Below are 17,765 nucleotides of genomic sequence, written 5' to 3'. Positions count from 1 at the left end.
CCCAGACGTCCTCTTGTTGCTTCTTCACATGTGGTTTCCATATCCTGGTACAAAATGGCAACTCCTGCTTTCATTATTATGCCTGCATTCTAGCCATGAGAAGAAAGAGAGAGGAAAAGTAATGGCACACTCCATTTCTCTTTAGGGAATTGGCCAGGTAACTTCTACTAACATCACACAGGCCAGACTCAGTCATGTGGCCATACCTACCTATATGAGGAGGTAGGAAATGTAGCATTTGGCTGGACTACCATGTGCCCAACCAAAAACTCTTCACCATCTAAAAAGCAGATAGTGGGTTTTTGAGAAAAACTGTTAGTTTCTGCCACACTGAGGAAGCTGGGATTTGAGAAGTGGACATGAATTGTAAAGAATGGGTTAGCAACTGCATAGCACAGGGAGATCAGCTTGGTGCTTTGTGACCACCTAGAGGGGTGGAATAGGGAGGGTGGGAGGGAGATGCAAGAGGGAGGAGATATGGGGATATATGTAAATGTATAGCTGATTCACTATGTTATAAAGCAGAAACTAACACACCATTGTAAAGCAATTATACTTCAATAAAGATGTTAAAAAATAATAATAATTATAAAAAGAAATGGGCTGGAGCACTACCTGAGCCTCAGTTTCATCATTTGTAAAGTGGGCTGATAACACTTGCCTTGCTTTTTCCTTCACTCATAGAATTGTAGGGAGCCAATGAGATAGGATAGTCTAAGAACTCTCTACATTATCAACTTCCAAATGAATTGTAATGCATGATAATCAAGTTGGGAGGGAAGGTAGGGGTAGCCAAGGCAAGGGGGGCAAATCTACTGACATGTGGAATATACAGAACAACACTATGTAAGGAAAAGAAGATGATGTATAAATCAGACTTCCTCCAACAGCCATTTGGATAGTTTTACAAGAAGTAAATTTGACACTATGTGTGTGCTCAATTATTATGACATATTCCTTGATTTTTAGGAATCAGTGTACTCCACTGTTACTTGCTGCCACTTCGGGAGCACTGGACACTATTCAGTACCTACTTTCTGTTGGAGCTAACTGGAGAAAAACAGATATTAAAGGAAATAATATAATTCATTTAGCAGTGCTAACCTTTCACACGGAAGTTCTCAAGCATGTAATAGAGTTAAATATTCCTGAACTCCCAGTTTGGAAAACTTTAGTAGGTGAGTACAGAACACATAATCTCTTTATAAATAAATGTTCTGATCATTATTCAGTTTAATTATTGGTACTTATTCTGAAATAAAACAAAGTAAAGCATGCATCATATTCTGAGTTAAAATCAGAAATACAAATAATACTGGACTATTTTTGTGTGTGTAAAAGTAGTTTTATTTCTAAATTAAAATAAAAGAATAAACCCAGACGATATTTCACACAATTATATTTATTTTTATTTTCCAACTTTCTCCAAAAGTCCAGCCATCCTCGGTTCCATTAAAAAAAAAAAAAAAGAGGTAGGAAATAAAGTTTGAGTGGAAAATATAAGATTCCTTCCAATTCATTCCTCACATCCTAATTTTAGAGACAGATTCAGCAGCATCTTTCCTCATATTTTGATAATGTTTTGTGAAAAATTCTATTTGAGGTTTTCTCCCCCAATTTATATTCAATCTAGCCAGAAATACTATAAAGGTAAGAGTTACTGGCCAACTGAATGTACACATCTAATTTTACTCCCTCTCAAGACCCTACTAAAATTATGTAGAGATTAAATAGCAGCAAACAAGCATTGAAGAGAAAACAGGAAAAAGCAATAAAATATTGAAAGCAGACAGGCAAGTCTTAGGACGTAGCAGACCAGAGGGATCATTCCAAGCCAACTCTGGGAAAGCTGAGAACGTCTCAGATTCACACCATAAATCCCTAATAGGCTGGCTGGAGAACTAGCAGTGCCAGTCAGGAGTGCTCTCTGCAGAGGCTAACCAGGAAAGACCTAAAGATCTAAAGCAGGGATTCTCCCCAACTAACAGGAAACTGGGAATCTGACCCAAGAGAAAATCAAAGGGAATTTCAAAGATGACAGCAAAGGGAAGTCCGAGAATGGAAACTGTGTACCCAGACCAAAAGGAAAGTGTGGGAGGAATAACCAATAGGTACAAAGAAAACTAAGCAGATGAAATAAACTAAGGAAATTATTACCTCCAGGAAAAGCAAAAGTAAGGAGACACAAGGCAGTACACTGCAGTACTTAGCTGTGAATAATATCTGTATAGGCATTATAATGTAAGTGTTGAATTTTCATTTAACTAAAAACTATAAATATAGGGAAGGGGGGGAACAGAGGAAATGGCAGAGCAGTGTTGAAAGAGCTAGTTTCCCATTTATCATGACATGAAGTCAATGATGTCTAAAACTGATATAGCCAAAGGTAACTGTGTATAAATATTTAGAAATGTGGAGATATGTAAATCACAGAAGGTATAGGGGAAGAGTCCAAAGTGGCACTATCTGGAGAGAGAAATTCAGAAAAGTGGAGAGGGTGGGGTAAAGAACCGTTATATTTTGCTGTAGCCTTTTTAGTAACATTTAACTCTGAATCATGAGCATATATTACTTTAATAAAACTAAAGGAAAAATTAAACAAATTGGAGAATGAGAACTGATATTTCTCCCAACAACTCGTTTTAGGATGAGATAAGATAAATAAATATTTAAGATTTTCAACCGACTGATGCACAAAGTCTGAGTAACTAGTTTCAAAACTGGCTCAATACCTGATTTTGGAATTTACTGGGTGCTGGGAACACATTCCAAGTATATCAGCCCAAGAGATACTGGACGGGGTTTTCAGTGTTTATTTGTATGCATATATATCATTATATCTTAGTCTTTTGAGAGGTAACTAAGAAGACTATCCTGCTGCTTTTGATAAAGGCTAACACATTTGAAATGCAGTGGTAGGACCTTCTGGCCCCTAACAGTAACAGCCTAATGGCACAAAAAATTCTTGACAGCCACTCCTTCCTACAGCGATTGTTGGGAAGTCCTGATAATGACATGAACACAACAGTAACCATGAGCGTCTGGCCACTGCTTCTTTGCTTCGTGCCCTATAATAGCTCTTTCTCCTCACACTACCCATTTCCACGATGAGTAAAAGAAGAATTAGAGTTTATTAGAACTCCCCGGGATTAGCTCTTGGAGTGGAAGCTGAAATTTAAAAGAGAGTACCATGGAGTGAACCAGCTAGGTAGGAGTCAGGACCAGATTTGTTGTTATAGGGGCTGGGTAAAAAGAGATGAGCAAAGATATTTCTATGTGGTTTTGCTTGAACCAGAGATATTGTTTAGAATCATGTATATTTGTATTACTTCCTGTCTGGAGTATAAGTTCATTCAAGATTTTTTTTAAAGTATCTTCTTCATACTCAGGAAATGTATAAAGCTTTAATGGATATTAAAATTTTATTGACAGTAATGTAGTTTACTTTGCTGTCCTTGAAAACCCACACTCAAATTTTATTCAACAACTGATATCAGGCAAGAGAGAGGTATACTATTTTCCAAGTGAATTTGAACCATGTGGCCAGCCAATCTAAGTCATTCAGACCAAAGATAAAAAATTTCAGAGTTTTTAAATACTAATTATATAGATTATAAACTTCAAAGAACATGGGTGTTCAATCCGTTTAAGCACCTCACATGCACAGAGGGGAATTTAATGAATGCAGTTGGTGGTGATGTTGGTGACCTCAACTCATGGCTTCACTTGGCCTGTACAGAAACAGAATCAATCATTCCATTACCTCTTATGAAATTACAATGTGTATTTTTCTGTTGAAAACTTACCAGAAATGTTGCAGTGTGAAAGCTATAAACGAAGGATGATGGCTGTCATGTCTTTAGAAGTAATCTGCTTAGCAAATGATGAATACTGGAAATGTATTTTGGATGCAGGTGATGTGAAATCTATTAACTATCTTTTGCTTATGCTATTTTATGTAGGGATTTATTCAGTCAATCACTTTAAAATGTATTTTTAATTATGGAGAAAACTTTTTAGTTGATTTTAACTTTCTATTTTTCTAAGATCATTTCCTTTACCTGTAAACCTTATATTTTATATTCCAAGTGGAAGCTGCACAGGATCAAAAAACTATATAAATCTCATTTCTCTAAAAGTTTGCGAACTTAAAAATTATATTAAATTACTTCATCATACTATCCTATGTTTACTTTCACTTAGAAATTATCCCTATTCTTTTTTGGTACACTTTATTTGTAAAAATAGCAGTTGCAGTGTCAGGCCTGGGTTTGTAACTAGCTCTACATTTAGGACTTAGGCTAGTTGCTTACTCTCTCTATGCCTAATTTCCTCATTAATAAAATAGTTACTACCTCACAGGATTGTTTTGAGAATAGCACTTCCCATTATAACTTTCTGAAATGATGGAAATATTCTATCTACACTATCCATTATGGTAGCCATTACTCTAATGTGAATATTGGGCACAAATGAGATGCTTCATAAATATTTGTTGAATGAATGAAAAATTTATCGTAGGTAGTCCCCTAATATGTTCCTAAAAACATGTACAAAAAGCTCTTTGTCCAAAAAAAGTGAACCACAGATAAACAAGTCATGATGGAGGTTTCATTTAAGGTAGCTAAATACATATATACATCCCTAATTATACCCATGATATTACCAGCATGTCATGTGTGCTCTTTAATGTTTTTCCTTCACATTGAACTAAAGTAACAAGCATCCAACTGAAGCCATATTTTCTATTTTCACCATGCCCAATGATTTTCATCTTTGAACAGACTGTAATTAATGAGGCTAAGACTGCTTTATACTAGATTCAGCACTTTTCATTTTTCAGTTGATTGTATAAAACATGAGTAAAACATAATAAAATGCTCAAATAATTATACAAACAACTGCCACACAAAGTTGATGCAGTAACCAAAACTGAACTCTACCATATGGTAGCTCAAATCATTTATATATCAATGATCTTAAGTCAAAATTCAATGTTTCAGCGGTGACTTAGTATCACCAATATGAAATGTATGATTGTGTGCTATGTGAAAATCAAATGTGTAAACAATGAGAGCTGCCTACACTATAGAAAAGAAAGAAAAGTGCATTTGCGTAGTTTCAAATGATAATTTTATAAATATTTTACAGAATTATTTGCTGTTTATATGGCAATGCCCATAAACATTATTTAAATCTTACCATGATAAATTGACTACAAATAGTTACAAACAATTCATGCTTTTTCTTGATCTTTTCATTGCAGGCACCATTCCTGCCTTAATCAATCTATTAAAAGGTTCCAAAATAAAATTACAGTGCAAAACAGTTGGGTTATTGAGTAATATCTCAACCCATGCAAAGATAGTGCATGCTCTAGTAGAAGCAGGAGCTATTCCAGCTTTGATCGACCTACTGGTTTCTGATGAACCCGAACTACACTCTCGGTGTGCTGTCATTCTATATGATATTGCTCAACTTGAAAACAAGGATGTTATTGCCAAATATGTAAGCTCTTTTCATAGAACATCATTTTGACTGACTAATTCTCTCATATAGAAGCTAGAAAGATACATACCCATTTCATTATGCAGTGGCCCTCATAAACTCTCAGGGAAGAGCTCCAATCTTAATGAGGATGGCAAAGAGAAAACCTGCCACAATCCCATGAGTGCCAAAATTAGACAAGAGCCAGATAGTACCAGAGCAAGCACAGCAAAGGGTTGTCTGTTTTCCCTGTCCCTAAGTCTCACAAGGCAACAGAGTGGGCCCAGGTAGATCATACCTGCACATTGGGTTTGTGTCAAATCTGAGGAACGCTGAGCTTAAGAAACCTATCACTTTGGTAGCAACCAGTAAGCAAGCCTATTCTTTGCCTGGCGGTAGACGTTACCACACCTTTCAAGAATGATAGCAGGATGAGCCAAGATCCAGTAAGTGATAAACAGCATTAGGATATGAGTAAAGGTTGTACTTGCACATGTACCACTTCTAGGGCCCACATCATGGGGTAATGCCATTATAATGAGAAAAACCACAGGCAAATGAAGTGAACAGTAATTCAAGGAAGTGACACATAAAATCTTGCTAGCTCCAGTTTGGCAAGGTCTGGGGAGGAGTTTATGTTACATAAGGAGGTGGTATCATCTAGGATAGCCTAGATGATATTGTGGTCATATCTCCCAAATATCAATGCTAAAAACAAATGAAGATTTATTTCTCAGTCAAAAAGAAAAAAAAAAAAAGATAGCTACATAAAAATCCTGAAAAATGGCCCAGGTAAAAGAGCTGTTACAATCTTGATACACTCCCAATACTGGTAGGAGTGCAAGAGACCAAGGGAAAACTGTTTCTCAACAAAATTATCTGGTAAAACTATCACCTGGGACAACATGGAAGACAGGTCAACTGCTTATTTAGCTCTGGGGGATGTGGTTGCTTCTTGTTGTTTATGAGAAGATATTAAAAGAAATAGTGCCATCTTGGCTATTTCTATTCTGGCTGGTAAATGTAGTCTATTTGTGTACTAGAAAGAATTAGAAGAAAAAAAATTTTTTTTTTGTGAACACCCAGCAATCTTTGCCATGCTGTAGTTCTTCAAATAAAACCCACCTTATTATGTCTATTAATATTTTAGGTAAGATCTTTTAAAGATATTTATAAATAAGGTTATTTTTATAGTTTTTGTCAGGTGACACTTCTTCATTATGGACTGAGTCATTTAGCATTATAAAATATACACTTTTTGTCAAGTGCAATACTTTTGCCCCAAATTCTGTGTTGTCCAAAATTAGATTTGTGATCTTTGTGTTCTTTTGTGCTCTCATGTTTAATTTGGCTTTGCTTATCGTTTTCTTTTTAACTTTTTGGAGTCATTTTACTTCTTGCTGGTTGTTTTGTTATCAATCATTTGGAAAATATATTAGAAATTTTCCCCTCCCCCCAGGCCCACAACTAGAGTTAGTCAGTTAGTCTTATTCATTTAGACCTCACTTTAGACCTCTCCAGTGATTCTGATCACCCAGAGTTAGGATAAATGTGTCCCTTGTATGCAGTATATTTGGGTTTGCTTTGTCATTCACTTTTTATTGAATATAGCTCATTTACATTTATTGATGTGATGTTTAATCTTAGTTTTGGCATATTTTGTTATTATTTTTGGTTCTCTAAAAATCTTCTACTGTATGAGCAGTGTTTTCTTCCTCTTTTTTTCTTTATCTTTAAATTCCAGGACTTACACATCAGTGTTAGTTACCTATTTTTCCTGGGGCTTGGTGTGACTTTTCAACATGTACATTCATCTTCTTTTATTTTCAAAACGTTTTCTTGAATTCATGTCTTTAAATATTTTTTCTGTATTATTCTTTCTGTAAATTCATAAACAAGTACTTTTTGAGAGTTTATTGTATGGAAATACACTTCTAGATGTTAGAGTTATAGCAGTGAACAAAACAGACAAAATCCCAGCCTTCATGGAGTTTTTATTCCAGTTGGGGGTAACAAGACAATAAAGAAAATAAACCAAATATAGTATATTTGATGAGAAGAGATGTTAAGGAGGAAAATAAAGCAGGGAAAGGGAAGGGGGGAGCTTGGCAAAAAATACTTCACTAAGAAGCTGGCATTTGAAAAAGGGAGAGGGGTGGGGGAGGGATGGATTGGGAGGTTGGGATTAGCAGATGTAAACTATTATATATAAGATGGATAAATAACAAGGTCCTACTGTATAGCACAGGGAACTATATTCAATATCCTGTGATAAACTATAATGGAAAAGAATACGAAAAAAGAATGTATATATGTGTGTGTGTGTGTGTAACTGAATCACTGTGCTATACAGCAGAAATTAACAAAACATTGTAAATCAACTATACTTCGATAAAATAAATTTAAAAAAAGAAGTTGGCATTTGAGTACAAACCTAAAATAGATGAGGAAGTGTGCCATGTTTTTCTGTTGGGAAGAGCATTCTAGGCAGAGGAAACAAACGCAAAGTAAATGAAGTGAGAGTATGCCTGGCATATTCAAGGAATAGCAAGTAAGCAAAAGTAGCTGAAGAAAGAGAAATAGGAGACACCTTAGCTGGGTAATGGTGGACCACATCATGTAGGGCCATGTGGATAATTGTTAGACACTCTGGCTTTTTCTCTGAGTATGTTAAGCCATTGAATAATTTTGTTCTGGGAAGTTCCATGAAGAGATTTATATCACTCTACCTTCTGTGTTGAAACAGGTGGGTAAGGGTAGATGCAGCAAGACTAACTAAGAAGCTATTTTGGTAATCCAGGTGACAGACAGTGGTGTCTTGAACCAGGGTGGTAATAGTGGAAATGGTGAGAAGTAGTCATATACTGTATTATTTTTCTGGGAGTTGAGTCACCAGGAGCTGTGGGAAAGCTGAAAGATCTGGAGGGACCTCAAAGGAGACTAAGAAGGAATGGCCACTGAGGTAAGAGGAAACCTGAGGAAACTGTTGTCCTATCAGCCAAACGGGCAACATGTTCAAAGAGGAGAAGAATATCAATAGTGTCAAAGGCTGTTGTAAGATGAAAGTCAAAAGTTGACTTGAATTTACTGATCACTGAATTAACTTTAATTAACTAATTAAATCTTAACTACACTTCTCTTTGGGAATACCAATTATTTGTGTATTATATCACCTTTTCCAGTTTTATACAGCTATCATTTTCTCTCTAGTCCTTTTCCACTCACTGTTTTATTTCATTTTTTTCCCCCTCAATCCTATCCTCCTTGTCTCTTGCTATGTTTTCTGGCCTTATTTATTTTTGTGTAGATTACAGTTTGGCTTTTATATTTTTCCACATCTTTCCTGAGCTTTTCCAGCTCTTGTTTCACCTCTCCCTGTCTCAAAAAATCTTCCCTGAGCACTGATGTCTCTCCTGTGCACCCTTGTTTTATAGAGGTGATTGCCTAATTTTTTTCATTGATAACAATATACCATTTTCAGTTAAAGTTTTTCATCTACTTTGTGGCATATTTTTCTTACAAGCATTCTTTATCTGTCATAAGTTTTTCCTATTTTTAATCTTATAATATATTTGGACAGATCCTGTTCTGCTTCCTTTTTGAACATTACTCACTTTGAATTAGATAAGTTCTTTCTGGTCTAGCTATTTGCAGGAAATGCATGTGGGAAAGGGCCCAGATCCATGTTCTAGGCTAGCAAGAATATGACATATGCTACAGGGTTGTATGCATGGGTCTGTTCAGCTTCACTTTCCCTTAGCCAGCAGAGACTGTTGCATAGTACTCATAATGTGGATTCTATTTCCTCCACAATGCAAAAGTCTATCTCTTCCTTTTTATCTCACCAATAAGACTACTTGTTCCAAACCTCTTATTGGTATCATTCTTTATTCGTCCTTGCCTTCCTTAATTTTTGAAACTTTAGGACAAATTGGTCCAGGAAAGATCCTGCTGCCATCCTCCATACCCATTCCTCTTGTTCCAGACAGGGATGTGTGTGTGTGTGTGTGTGTGTGTGTGTGTGTGTGTGTGTGTGTGTGTTGTGTGTGTGTTGTGTGTGTATGTGTATGTTTTCCTGCCCCTTAAGGTAGAGCCACTTACTTTGGAAAACTGTGTTCTGCCAGTATTTCCTGTAGCCGGTGGCCATGGGAGATCTTGCGCATCCCTGTTGGCTACTCATAAACATTTATTATGGTTCAACATTACTGATGTCTCCTAGCTTTATTGAAAAGGACATTACATTTCTGTTTCTTATCTTCTTTAATATCCTTTCATTAATTCTGTTAGTAGGGAGAAATGCCATCTTTACTCCACTTAAAATTAAGAAACTATATTAACATTTAAAAATAATATTTTGTGTTGCATAAATATAATTACCAATTACCAGTGCAATGTATACAATAGCAAATATTTCCAAATGGGCACTGTATTCAATTGGTATTACTTAGTTGTTTCACTTTTAGATACTTAAATGTTACAGTGAACTTGCAGCCTCAAATTATTTTGGTATAGAGGAGACTATTTGAAAATATATTTATAGAGACTTCCCTGGTGGTCCAGTGGTTAAGACTCTGCACTTCCAATGCAGGGAGCATGGGTTCGATCCCTGATCGGGGAACAAAGATCCCACATGCCATGTGGTACGGCACAGAAAGGAAGGAAAGAAGGAAGGAAGGAAGGGAGGGAGGGAGGCAGAAAATATATTTATAGAATACTTTCCTTAATATTGAAGCATAAGATATGCTCAAAGTTGTAATAACTGTCATTTAATGTGCCATATCCGTAGACACATTTGTTTATGGGCAGTTTTTCTCTCCTAATTAAGCAGATATTTATAGCAAGAAAGATTATAGACTTGTGTTTCTAAATAAAGATAGCATACATCTTAAATAACTTCAACTAAATCTTTTTGTTTATTTTTAGAATGGAATTCCAGCTCTGATAAATCTTTTGAACTTAGACATAGAAAGCGTGCTAGTAAATGTAATGAACTGTCTACGGGTATTATGTATGGGAAACAAAAACAATCAAAGAGCAGTGAGAGACCATAAAGGCATCCCGTATCTTATCACATTTCTGAGTTCTGAGTCAGGTAAGTCTTTAGTTCTATATATTTTAAAGTGACCAGATATATTAAGTGAAGCAAATACATGTTTGGACTTGTCCTTTATGATAGATGTCCTGGATTTATCTTAGGATGGAACTAGACATATGTAACATAACCTAACTTCTGAAACACTTAAATTTAAACTGCTGGATTTATAAAAGGAATTGACTCTCAAAGCCATAATTTTTAAAATGTTGAACTAGATATTTTTATAAATGGAAATATTGGCATGAGTAATGAAAATAATGTAGTTAATATGCCCAGGGACTCAAGTAGATGTCTCCTTGTATGAATAAGACACACATTGATCATTGGAAGCTATTTTTCAAGTTACAATAAGGACTTCAGATTTGCTGTTAGATATTTGATATCAAAATTCAATGTCATCAGATCATTAGGTTAATTAATGATTAATTAATTAACTTCAGTGCCTGTAAACACCAGGAACACCAGAAGCTATGAGGCAGTTTCTGCAGCTACTGCAAATGGTCTCTCAGGTTCTGTAAGAATTTTCTCATTCCAAGTGAGCATATACATAAACTTAAAATCTATGGTTTTCCCCACATTTGGGGGAATAAAAAATTGGGGAAAGGTTGTATGTTTTTCTTCCTGCTCAGTTTATCACCTATCTTTCTATTCTAGTCCTCTAAGAATGAATACAGAATAAATATGTTGGCTAAAATGTAAGACAAGGTTATGGATAAGGGGATTGTTGCAGAAGGCTTTCTTTTACTTTAGAACTTCAAATTTAAGCAATTATCATCTTCTAAGGACCTCTATCATGTAGTGAAATCATTTGAAAGTCCTTTCCCTTCATTACAAATTCCTAAAGTCAGGGAATAGGTTTTCCCTATCCTTTTTCTTCCTCCCAACCCCAGATGCTTGAACAAAGCACAAATTGTAGAGGCAATTTAGATAAATAATAAATGAATTCCTGAAAGAAAGCTATAGAAATGAATTACCAAAATCATTTCTTTTTTGGGCTCTTGCCTCATCTGAAACCTAAATAAAAGTAACATCCTATATTGTAATCTGTACTATCTCTTCACTCCAAGGAAGATAAATACTTTTGAAGAAATTTTAATTGTTTTTCTCCCCATTTATAATTTGTAAATTCTACACTTCTAATTTTAGTGCTTTAACAAATGATTCTCCTGTATATTAGCTGTGCTATTAAGTTTTAGGGGATTACAAAAGAGTTTTATTAATTCCAATATCCTCTTAACTCTTCTGAACCACTCTAAGATTTCATGCATTAAGGTAAAATGGCCCCAAAGTAGATTCACATGCAGTTTCTTAAGACTATGGACTTGTTAACATCTCCTTAACATCTCCAAGGGGTTCCTCAACCTTTGCTGAGTTTGGTTTGTTTGAGATCTTTGCTTTACCATCTTTAGCTGTTTGTTCCATACTCTTCCCCATATGTATGTACATGCATACATGTTTTTGTTCCTACAGTGCTTCTTATTTCATCTTTTCTAATGCATGCAATTGTCCTGTTCTGTGTTATTAACAAAGGTTTATATAATAACACAACACCACCATGGAAATTCAAATATGTGGTAGAAAGTATATGAAATGATTTTCAACTCCAAACTATCTGAGCAAAATTTAAAGAGTAACCTCATCCTTCTGAAAATGATTATTCATACATTTCACTGCAGAAATATGTTTTCTCCAGATTCTCTGGGATGTTATGTAATGTATAGTATGAGCTCATTATCTTCTAAAATCTGGAACTTTGGAATTCTGAAAGGGTTTTAGATAGGAAAAAAACCCCAAAACCCTTCCATAATTAGGCTTCTTTCACCCAACTCTTAATGTTGGAGTTCCTCAAGCTTCTGTTCTTGGTCTCCTGCTTTTTTCACACAGCACACGCTTCTTAAGCAATTTTATTTACTCTTAGTAACTTCATTACATTCATAATCTATTCTTCCCAGTTCTCTATCGAAATCCCTGACCTCTCCTCTGAGCTTCAGAGCTAGTCTGGATTATTGAGGTGTAAATAAAGACAGCCCTCTCCCTTTAGAATTTGGGTGCAATTCATAAATAGACACAAGAATGTAATGGAGATCAAAACTTCAGTAACAGCTGGAAAGCTTGCTTTGAGAAAATAGCAAAAAGATAGCACCAAAAGGAAGCTAAGCCATGCATTTGCAATGACTCATTATTTTATGGGGGTAATGAGTAACATTCCTGAGTGGGAGATGAGAGTAGGAATTTCTACTTTTTGGACTGATGCAGCAATATGGGGTAAGAGAAAGAATGGTTCCCTTCACACTCTCTTAATTTTATTACCTTGTTAGCTGAAAAACATCCCAAGTGTTACTAGAGTGATCTATCTAAAATACAAAATTGATTATATCTTTCCCTTCCTTTAAATTATTCAGTGGCTCTTTGTCACCTATGATAATGTCCAAAGTTTTAGCACAGCCTATCAGCCTTCTAAACTTCCAACTTGGAAAGGAAATAACCTTCCTGTTATTTCCTGTCACTCCTTTCCTCTCTTATTTTATTCTCAATTAATATTGAACTTATTGCTATTTCATACTTCTGGCCTTTGAGCTTGCTCCACAAGGCTAAGGACTTTGTTTTGTTGGTTCGTCATAGTTTCCCAGTACCTAGGACACTCCTAGTAGCCACTCAATAAAATATTTGCTGAATATATAAGTGATTGAATGATAAAAATATTCATAACAAAAAAGTTAATATATTTGACATAAAGTGAGTATGTAAATTGATATGAACAATAAGGCCTTAATAGACAGACAATTAACCTGAATAGAAAGTCTATGAAAGAACAAATGCTAAATTTAGAGAGTGTGGTTGCTTGAATTTAAAAACACCTTTTTGTACAGTTTTAACTTCTGGAAGCATATTGATGTCTTCACATTAAAAAAAAAAACTACATTAAATCTACAAGACAGAAGGAGGAATCTAAAATTGAATACAAACAAAAACAAATGAACCCCATTATATATCAAATGAATTATATAGCTAGATTAAAAAGAAAAAAATGAACACAGGTAACTTTTTTTAATTTTAAAGTAGCTTTTTAAAGTAACTTTGAGCACAGTGCTTTACTATACAGCTTCAGTCTAGGGGAGAAAAATACATATCTTGAATTCTTCTTAGTGGATTTGTATTTCATAGTGATATGGGTAAAACAGCTCTGAACCTGTGTTATAAGTATTGTAGGACTGACCAAATCAATAAAGTGTTAATATTATTGGGTTCTCACTGTGAAAAGAAATATACAGAATGTGGAAAGGCAATAAAGAATCCTGTGGGGTTGGACTGGAATTGGAAAATTGGAAATATATATATTTTCCTAGCCTTGTCTGCTTAAAGAGTCTAGTAGCAATGACACTTCAGTAGCAATGAATATACCTAGTACCAAATCTTTATTTCTAAATACCATTCCTCATTAAAAGAAACCAGAGCTTCTTGGAGAAATGGTTGATTCCGGGGCTGGGGCAGAGCAGGTACATGGTAAGTCCAAAACATCGTATTGTGGCAGAAAGTAAGAAAATGCGCCCCCCTCAAATGGAGGTGTATCTAAAGGACACAGGGGTCAACTTGAAGGAACTCCCACTGGCCCTTCAAGTTGGACAATCTTGGACAATTGCCAAATCTTGGACAGAGAATCAATACAAATAATGAAATTAATGGATTATAACTCATTGAATAAAATAAAAATCCAAGAGCCCATCTTGATGATAAGTGGATAAACAAGGAAATAAATAAATAGAGAAGTAGGAAGAGCTCTTCTTTACAGTAGAATGCAACTGATAAGTATGAAGGGAGCAGTAGATTTGGAAAATAAACATTTTGCAAACATCATAGTAAAGATTGGTTTGGGCAAAAATCAGTTGTTGCCAAATCTTAGGAGAGTTCTCTGACTTATTTTTGCAACTTTTCTCTGAATTTTATTTTATTTCATTTTTTGGCTGCACTGGGTCTTCGTTGCTGCATGCAGGCTTTCTCTAGTTGCAGCGAGCAGGGGCTACTCTTCGTTACGGTGCACAGCCTTCTCATTGTGGTGGCTTCTCTTGTTGCAGAGCACAGGCTCTAGGTACACAGGCTTCAGTAGTTGCAGCATGCAGGCTCAGTAGTTGTGGCTCACGGGCTCTAGAGCACAGGCTCAGTAGCTGTGGCGCACGGGCTTAGTTGCTCCGCGGCATGTGGGATCCTCCTGGATCAGGAATCGAACCCATGTCCCCTGCATTGGCAGGAAGATTTATAACCACTGCACCACCAGGGAAGTCCCTCTCTACGTTTTAAAGAGAACAATTACAACTTGTTAATATGCATATATGAAAATGTTTAGATTTACTAGTAACCCAAAACAAAGTGAGACACCATTTTTTTTGCCTATTTATGTATTTATTCTTAATGATAATATCTGTACTTAAAAAGTTACAGTGACATTGATACTCTCATACTCTGGTTATTGGAGAGTAGGATGCTATTATCATATCATTTGAAAAGCAGTTTTCTGGGGACCAGGTCAGGTTCAAGACAGCAGCATAGGAAGATGCTGAGCTAACTTCCTCCTGCGGGCACACCAAAATTACAACTACTTGCAGAGCAACTATCTCTGAGAACAACCTGAAGACTAGCAGAAAAGATTTCCCACAACTAAAGATATAAAGAAGGAACCACAATGAGATGGTTGAGGGGGCAGAGACATGGTCTGGTCAGGACCCACACCCCCAATGTAGTGACCCACAAGTGGGAAAGATATCACGGCCCCGTAAGTCCTCCCAGGGTAGTGAGGAGTCTGAGCCCCATATCAGGTTCCCCAGCTAGGGCATCCTATGCAAGGAAGATAAGCTCCCAAAACTTCTGGCTTTGAAAACCAGTGAGGCGTATGTTTGGGAGAGCCAGAGGGCTGTAGGAAACTGAAACTGCTCTTATGGGTGCATGCAAAATCTCACATGCTCTGAGGCCCACTGCAGAGAGGCAGCAGTTTGAAAGGTGCCTAGGTCAGACCCACTTGCTCATCTTGGAGAGGCCTCTTGGAGAGGCAGGAGGCAGCTGGGACTCCTACTGGGGAATGAGACACTGAGGCAGCTATTCATGTGATCTTCTACTGTGCTGACACTGATGCTGGCAGGCACATTTTGGAATCCTCCTTCTAGCCTATTAGTGCTAGGGGCCTGCCCCACCCACCAGCTTGCCTGCATCACTGGCTTCGCAACTATCTAACCACCAGAGCCTGCCCTGCCCACCAGTGTGCCCACAGCAACCACACAAGGCAGGACCTCTCAGTCAGCCAGACCAGGAACCAGTCCTGCCTACCGTGTGCCCAAAGTAGCTGGCCCCACTACAGCAGAAGGGGGCATATAGCCCACATAAGGACACCCTTTGAGCATCTAGCTCTGGTGGCCAGAGGGGAGCATGCTGTTGGACTCCATAGGACATCTCCTACATAAGGCCACTTCTCCAAGATTGGGAGAGAGAAGGAACCTACCTAATACATAGAAATAAATTTGGAGACTTAGGCAAAATGAGGAGACAGGTGAATATGTTCCAAATGAAGGAACAAAACAAAACCTCGGAAAAAGAACTAAATGAAACAGAGATAAGCAATCTACCTGATAGAGTTCAAGGTAATAATCATAAAGATGTTCACCAAACTTGTGAGAAGAATGGATGAACACAGTGAGAACTGCAACAGAGTTACAAAATATAAAAAAGAACCAATCAGAGCTGAAGAATACAATAACAGAAATGGAAAATATACGAGAGGGAATCAATGGTAGAGTAGATAATATAGAAGAATGGGTAAGTGATCTAGAAGACAGAGTAGTGGATTCACACAAGCTGAATGGAAAAAAGAAGTAAAAAATTTTTAAATGAGGATAGTTTAAGGGACCTCTGGGACAACATCAGGTGTACCAACATTCACATTATATGGGTCCAAGAAGGATAAGAGAGAAAGGGCAGAGAACTTATTTGAAGAAGTAATAGCTGAAAACTTTCCTAACCTGGAGAAGGAAACAGACATCCAAGTCCAGGAAGGACAGTGTCCCAAACAGATGAACCCAAAGAGGTCCACACCAAGACCCATTATAATTAAAATGTCAAAAATTAAAATCTTAATCTTAAGAGCAGCAAGAGAAAAGCAATTAGTTACATATAAGGGAACTCCCATATCAGTTGACTTCTTGGCAGAAACTTTGCAGTCCAGAAGAAAGTGACATGATATATTCAAAGTGCTGAAAGGAAAAAACCTACAACCAAGAATACTCTACCTGGCAAGGTTATCATTCAGAATTGAAGGAGAGAGAAGAGTTTTACAGACAAAAGCTAAAAGAGTTCATCACCATTAAACCAGCCTTACAAGAAAGGTTAAAGGGAGTTCTCTAAGCAGAAAAGGCCACAACTAGAAATAATAGAATTATGAAAGAAAAAATATCACTGGTAAAGGCAAACATATAATAAAGATAGTGGATTAACCACTTACAGAGCTAGTAGACAGCTTAACATGGAGAGGGGGTAAAATTTTAGAGCTTTTAAAATGTGTTCAAACTTAAGAGATCATGAACTTAGAATAAACACCTATATACATAGGTTGTTACATATGAACCTAGTGGTAACCATAAACCAAAAACTTATAATAGATACACAAAAAATGAGAAAGGAACCCAAACATAACACTAAAGATACTCATCAAATCACAAGGGAAGAGAGCAGGAGAAGAAAAAAGGAACAGAGAAGAACTACAAAACAACCAGAAAACAGTTAACAAAATGGCAATAAGTACATGCCTATCAATAATTAATTTAAATGTAAATGGACTAAATGCTCCATACAAAACATATAAGGTGGCTGAATGGATAAAAAACAAGACACATAAATATGCTGCCTACCAAGACTCATTTTATTTTTATTTATTTGTTTTTAAAATAAATTTATTTATTTTATTTACTTATTTTTGGCTGCATTGGGTCCCTGCTGCTGCGTTCGGTCTTTTCTCTAGTTGCAGTGAGCAGAGGCCACTCCCCACTGCGGTGCACGGGCCTCTCACTGCAGTGGCCTCTCCTGCTGCGGAGCACACACTCCAGGCGTATGGGCTTCAGCAGTTGCGGCACGCAGGCTCAGCAGCTGTGGCCTGTGGGCTCTAGAGCACGGGCTGTAGAGTGCAGGCTCAGTAATTGTGGCA

At 36.6% G+C, this 17,765-nt stretch overlaps 1 protein-coding gene across 1 annotated transcript in view; it reads left to right on the top strand.

Moving 5' to 3' along the window:
• ANKAR (ankyrin and armadillo repeat containing) overlaps window positions 1–17,765 on the top strand; it is a gene marked incomplete at its 5' end in the record, with an annotated part of 90,246 nt that overhangs the window by 32,302 nt on the left and 40,179 nt on the right. Inside the window, 4 exons of the mRNA XM_082658448.1 lie at window positions 970–1,178; window positions 3,810–3,914; window positions 5,267–5,508; window positions 10,411–10,579. Coding sequence (XP_082514574.1) covers window positions 970–1,178; window positions 3,810–3,914; window positions 5,267–5,508; window positions 10,411–10,579 — 725 coding nt within the window. The remainder of the gene's footprint in view (window positions 1–969; window positions 1,179–3,809; window positions 3,915–5,266; window positions 5,509–10,410; window positions 10,580–17,765) is intronic.

This window comes from Grampus griseus, assembly GCF_964374135.1.
Source record: "Grampus griseus genome assembly, chromosome: 7".
In the NCBI taxonomy this organism is placed as follows: domain Eukaryota; kingdom Metazoa; phylum Chordata; class Mammalia; order Artiodactyla; family Delphinidae; genus Grampus; species Grampus griseus.
Note: the sequence above shows the minus strand (reverse complement) of the source record. Positions and strands in the feature narration are given on the sequence as shown.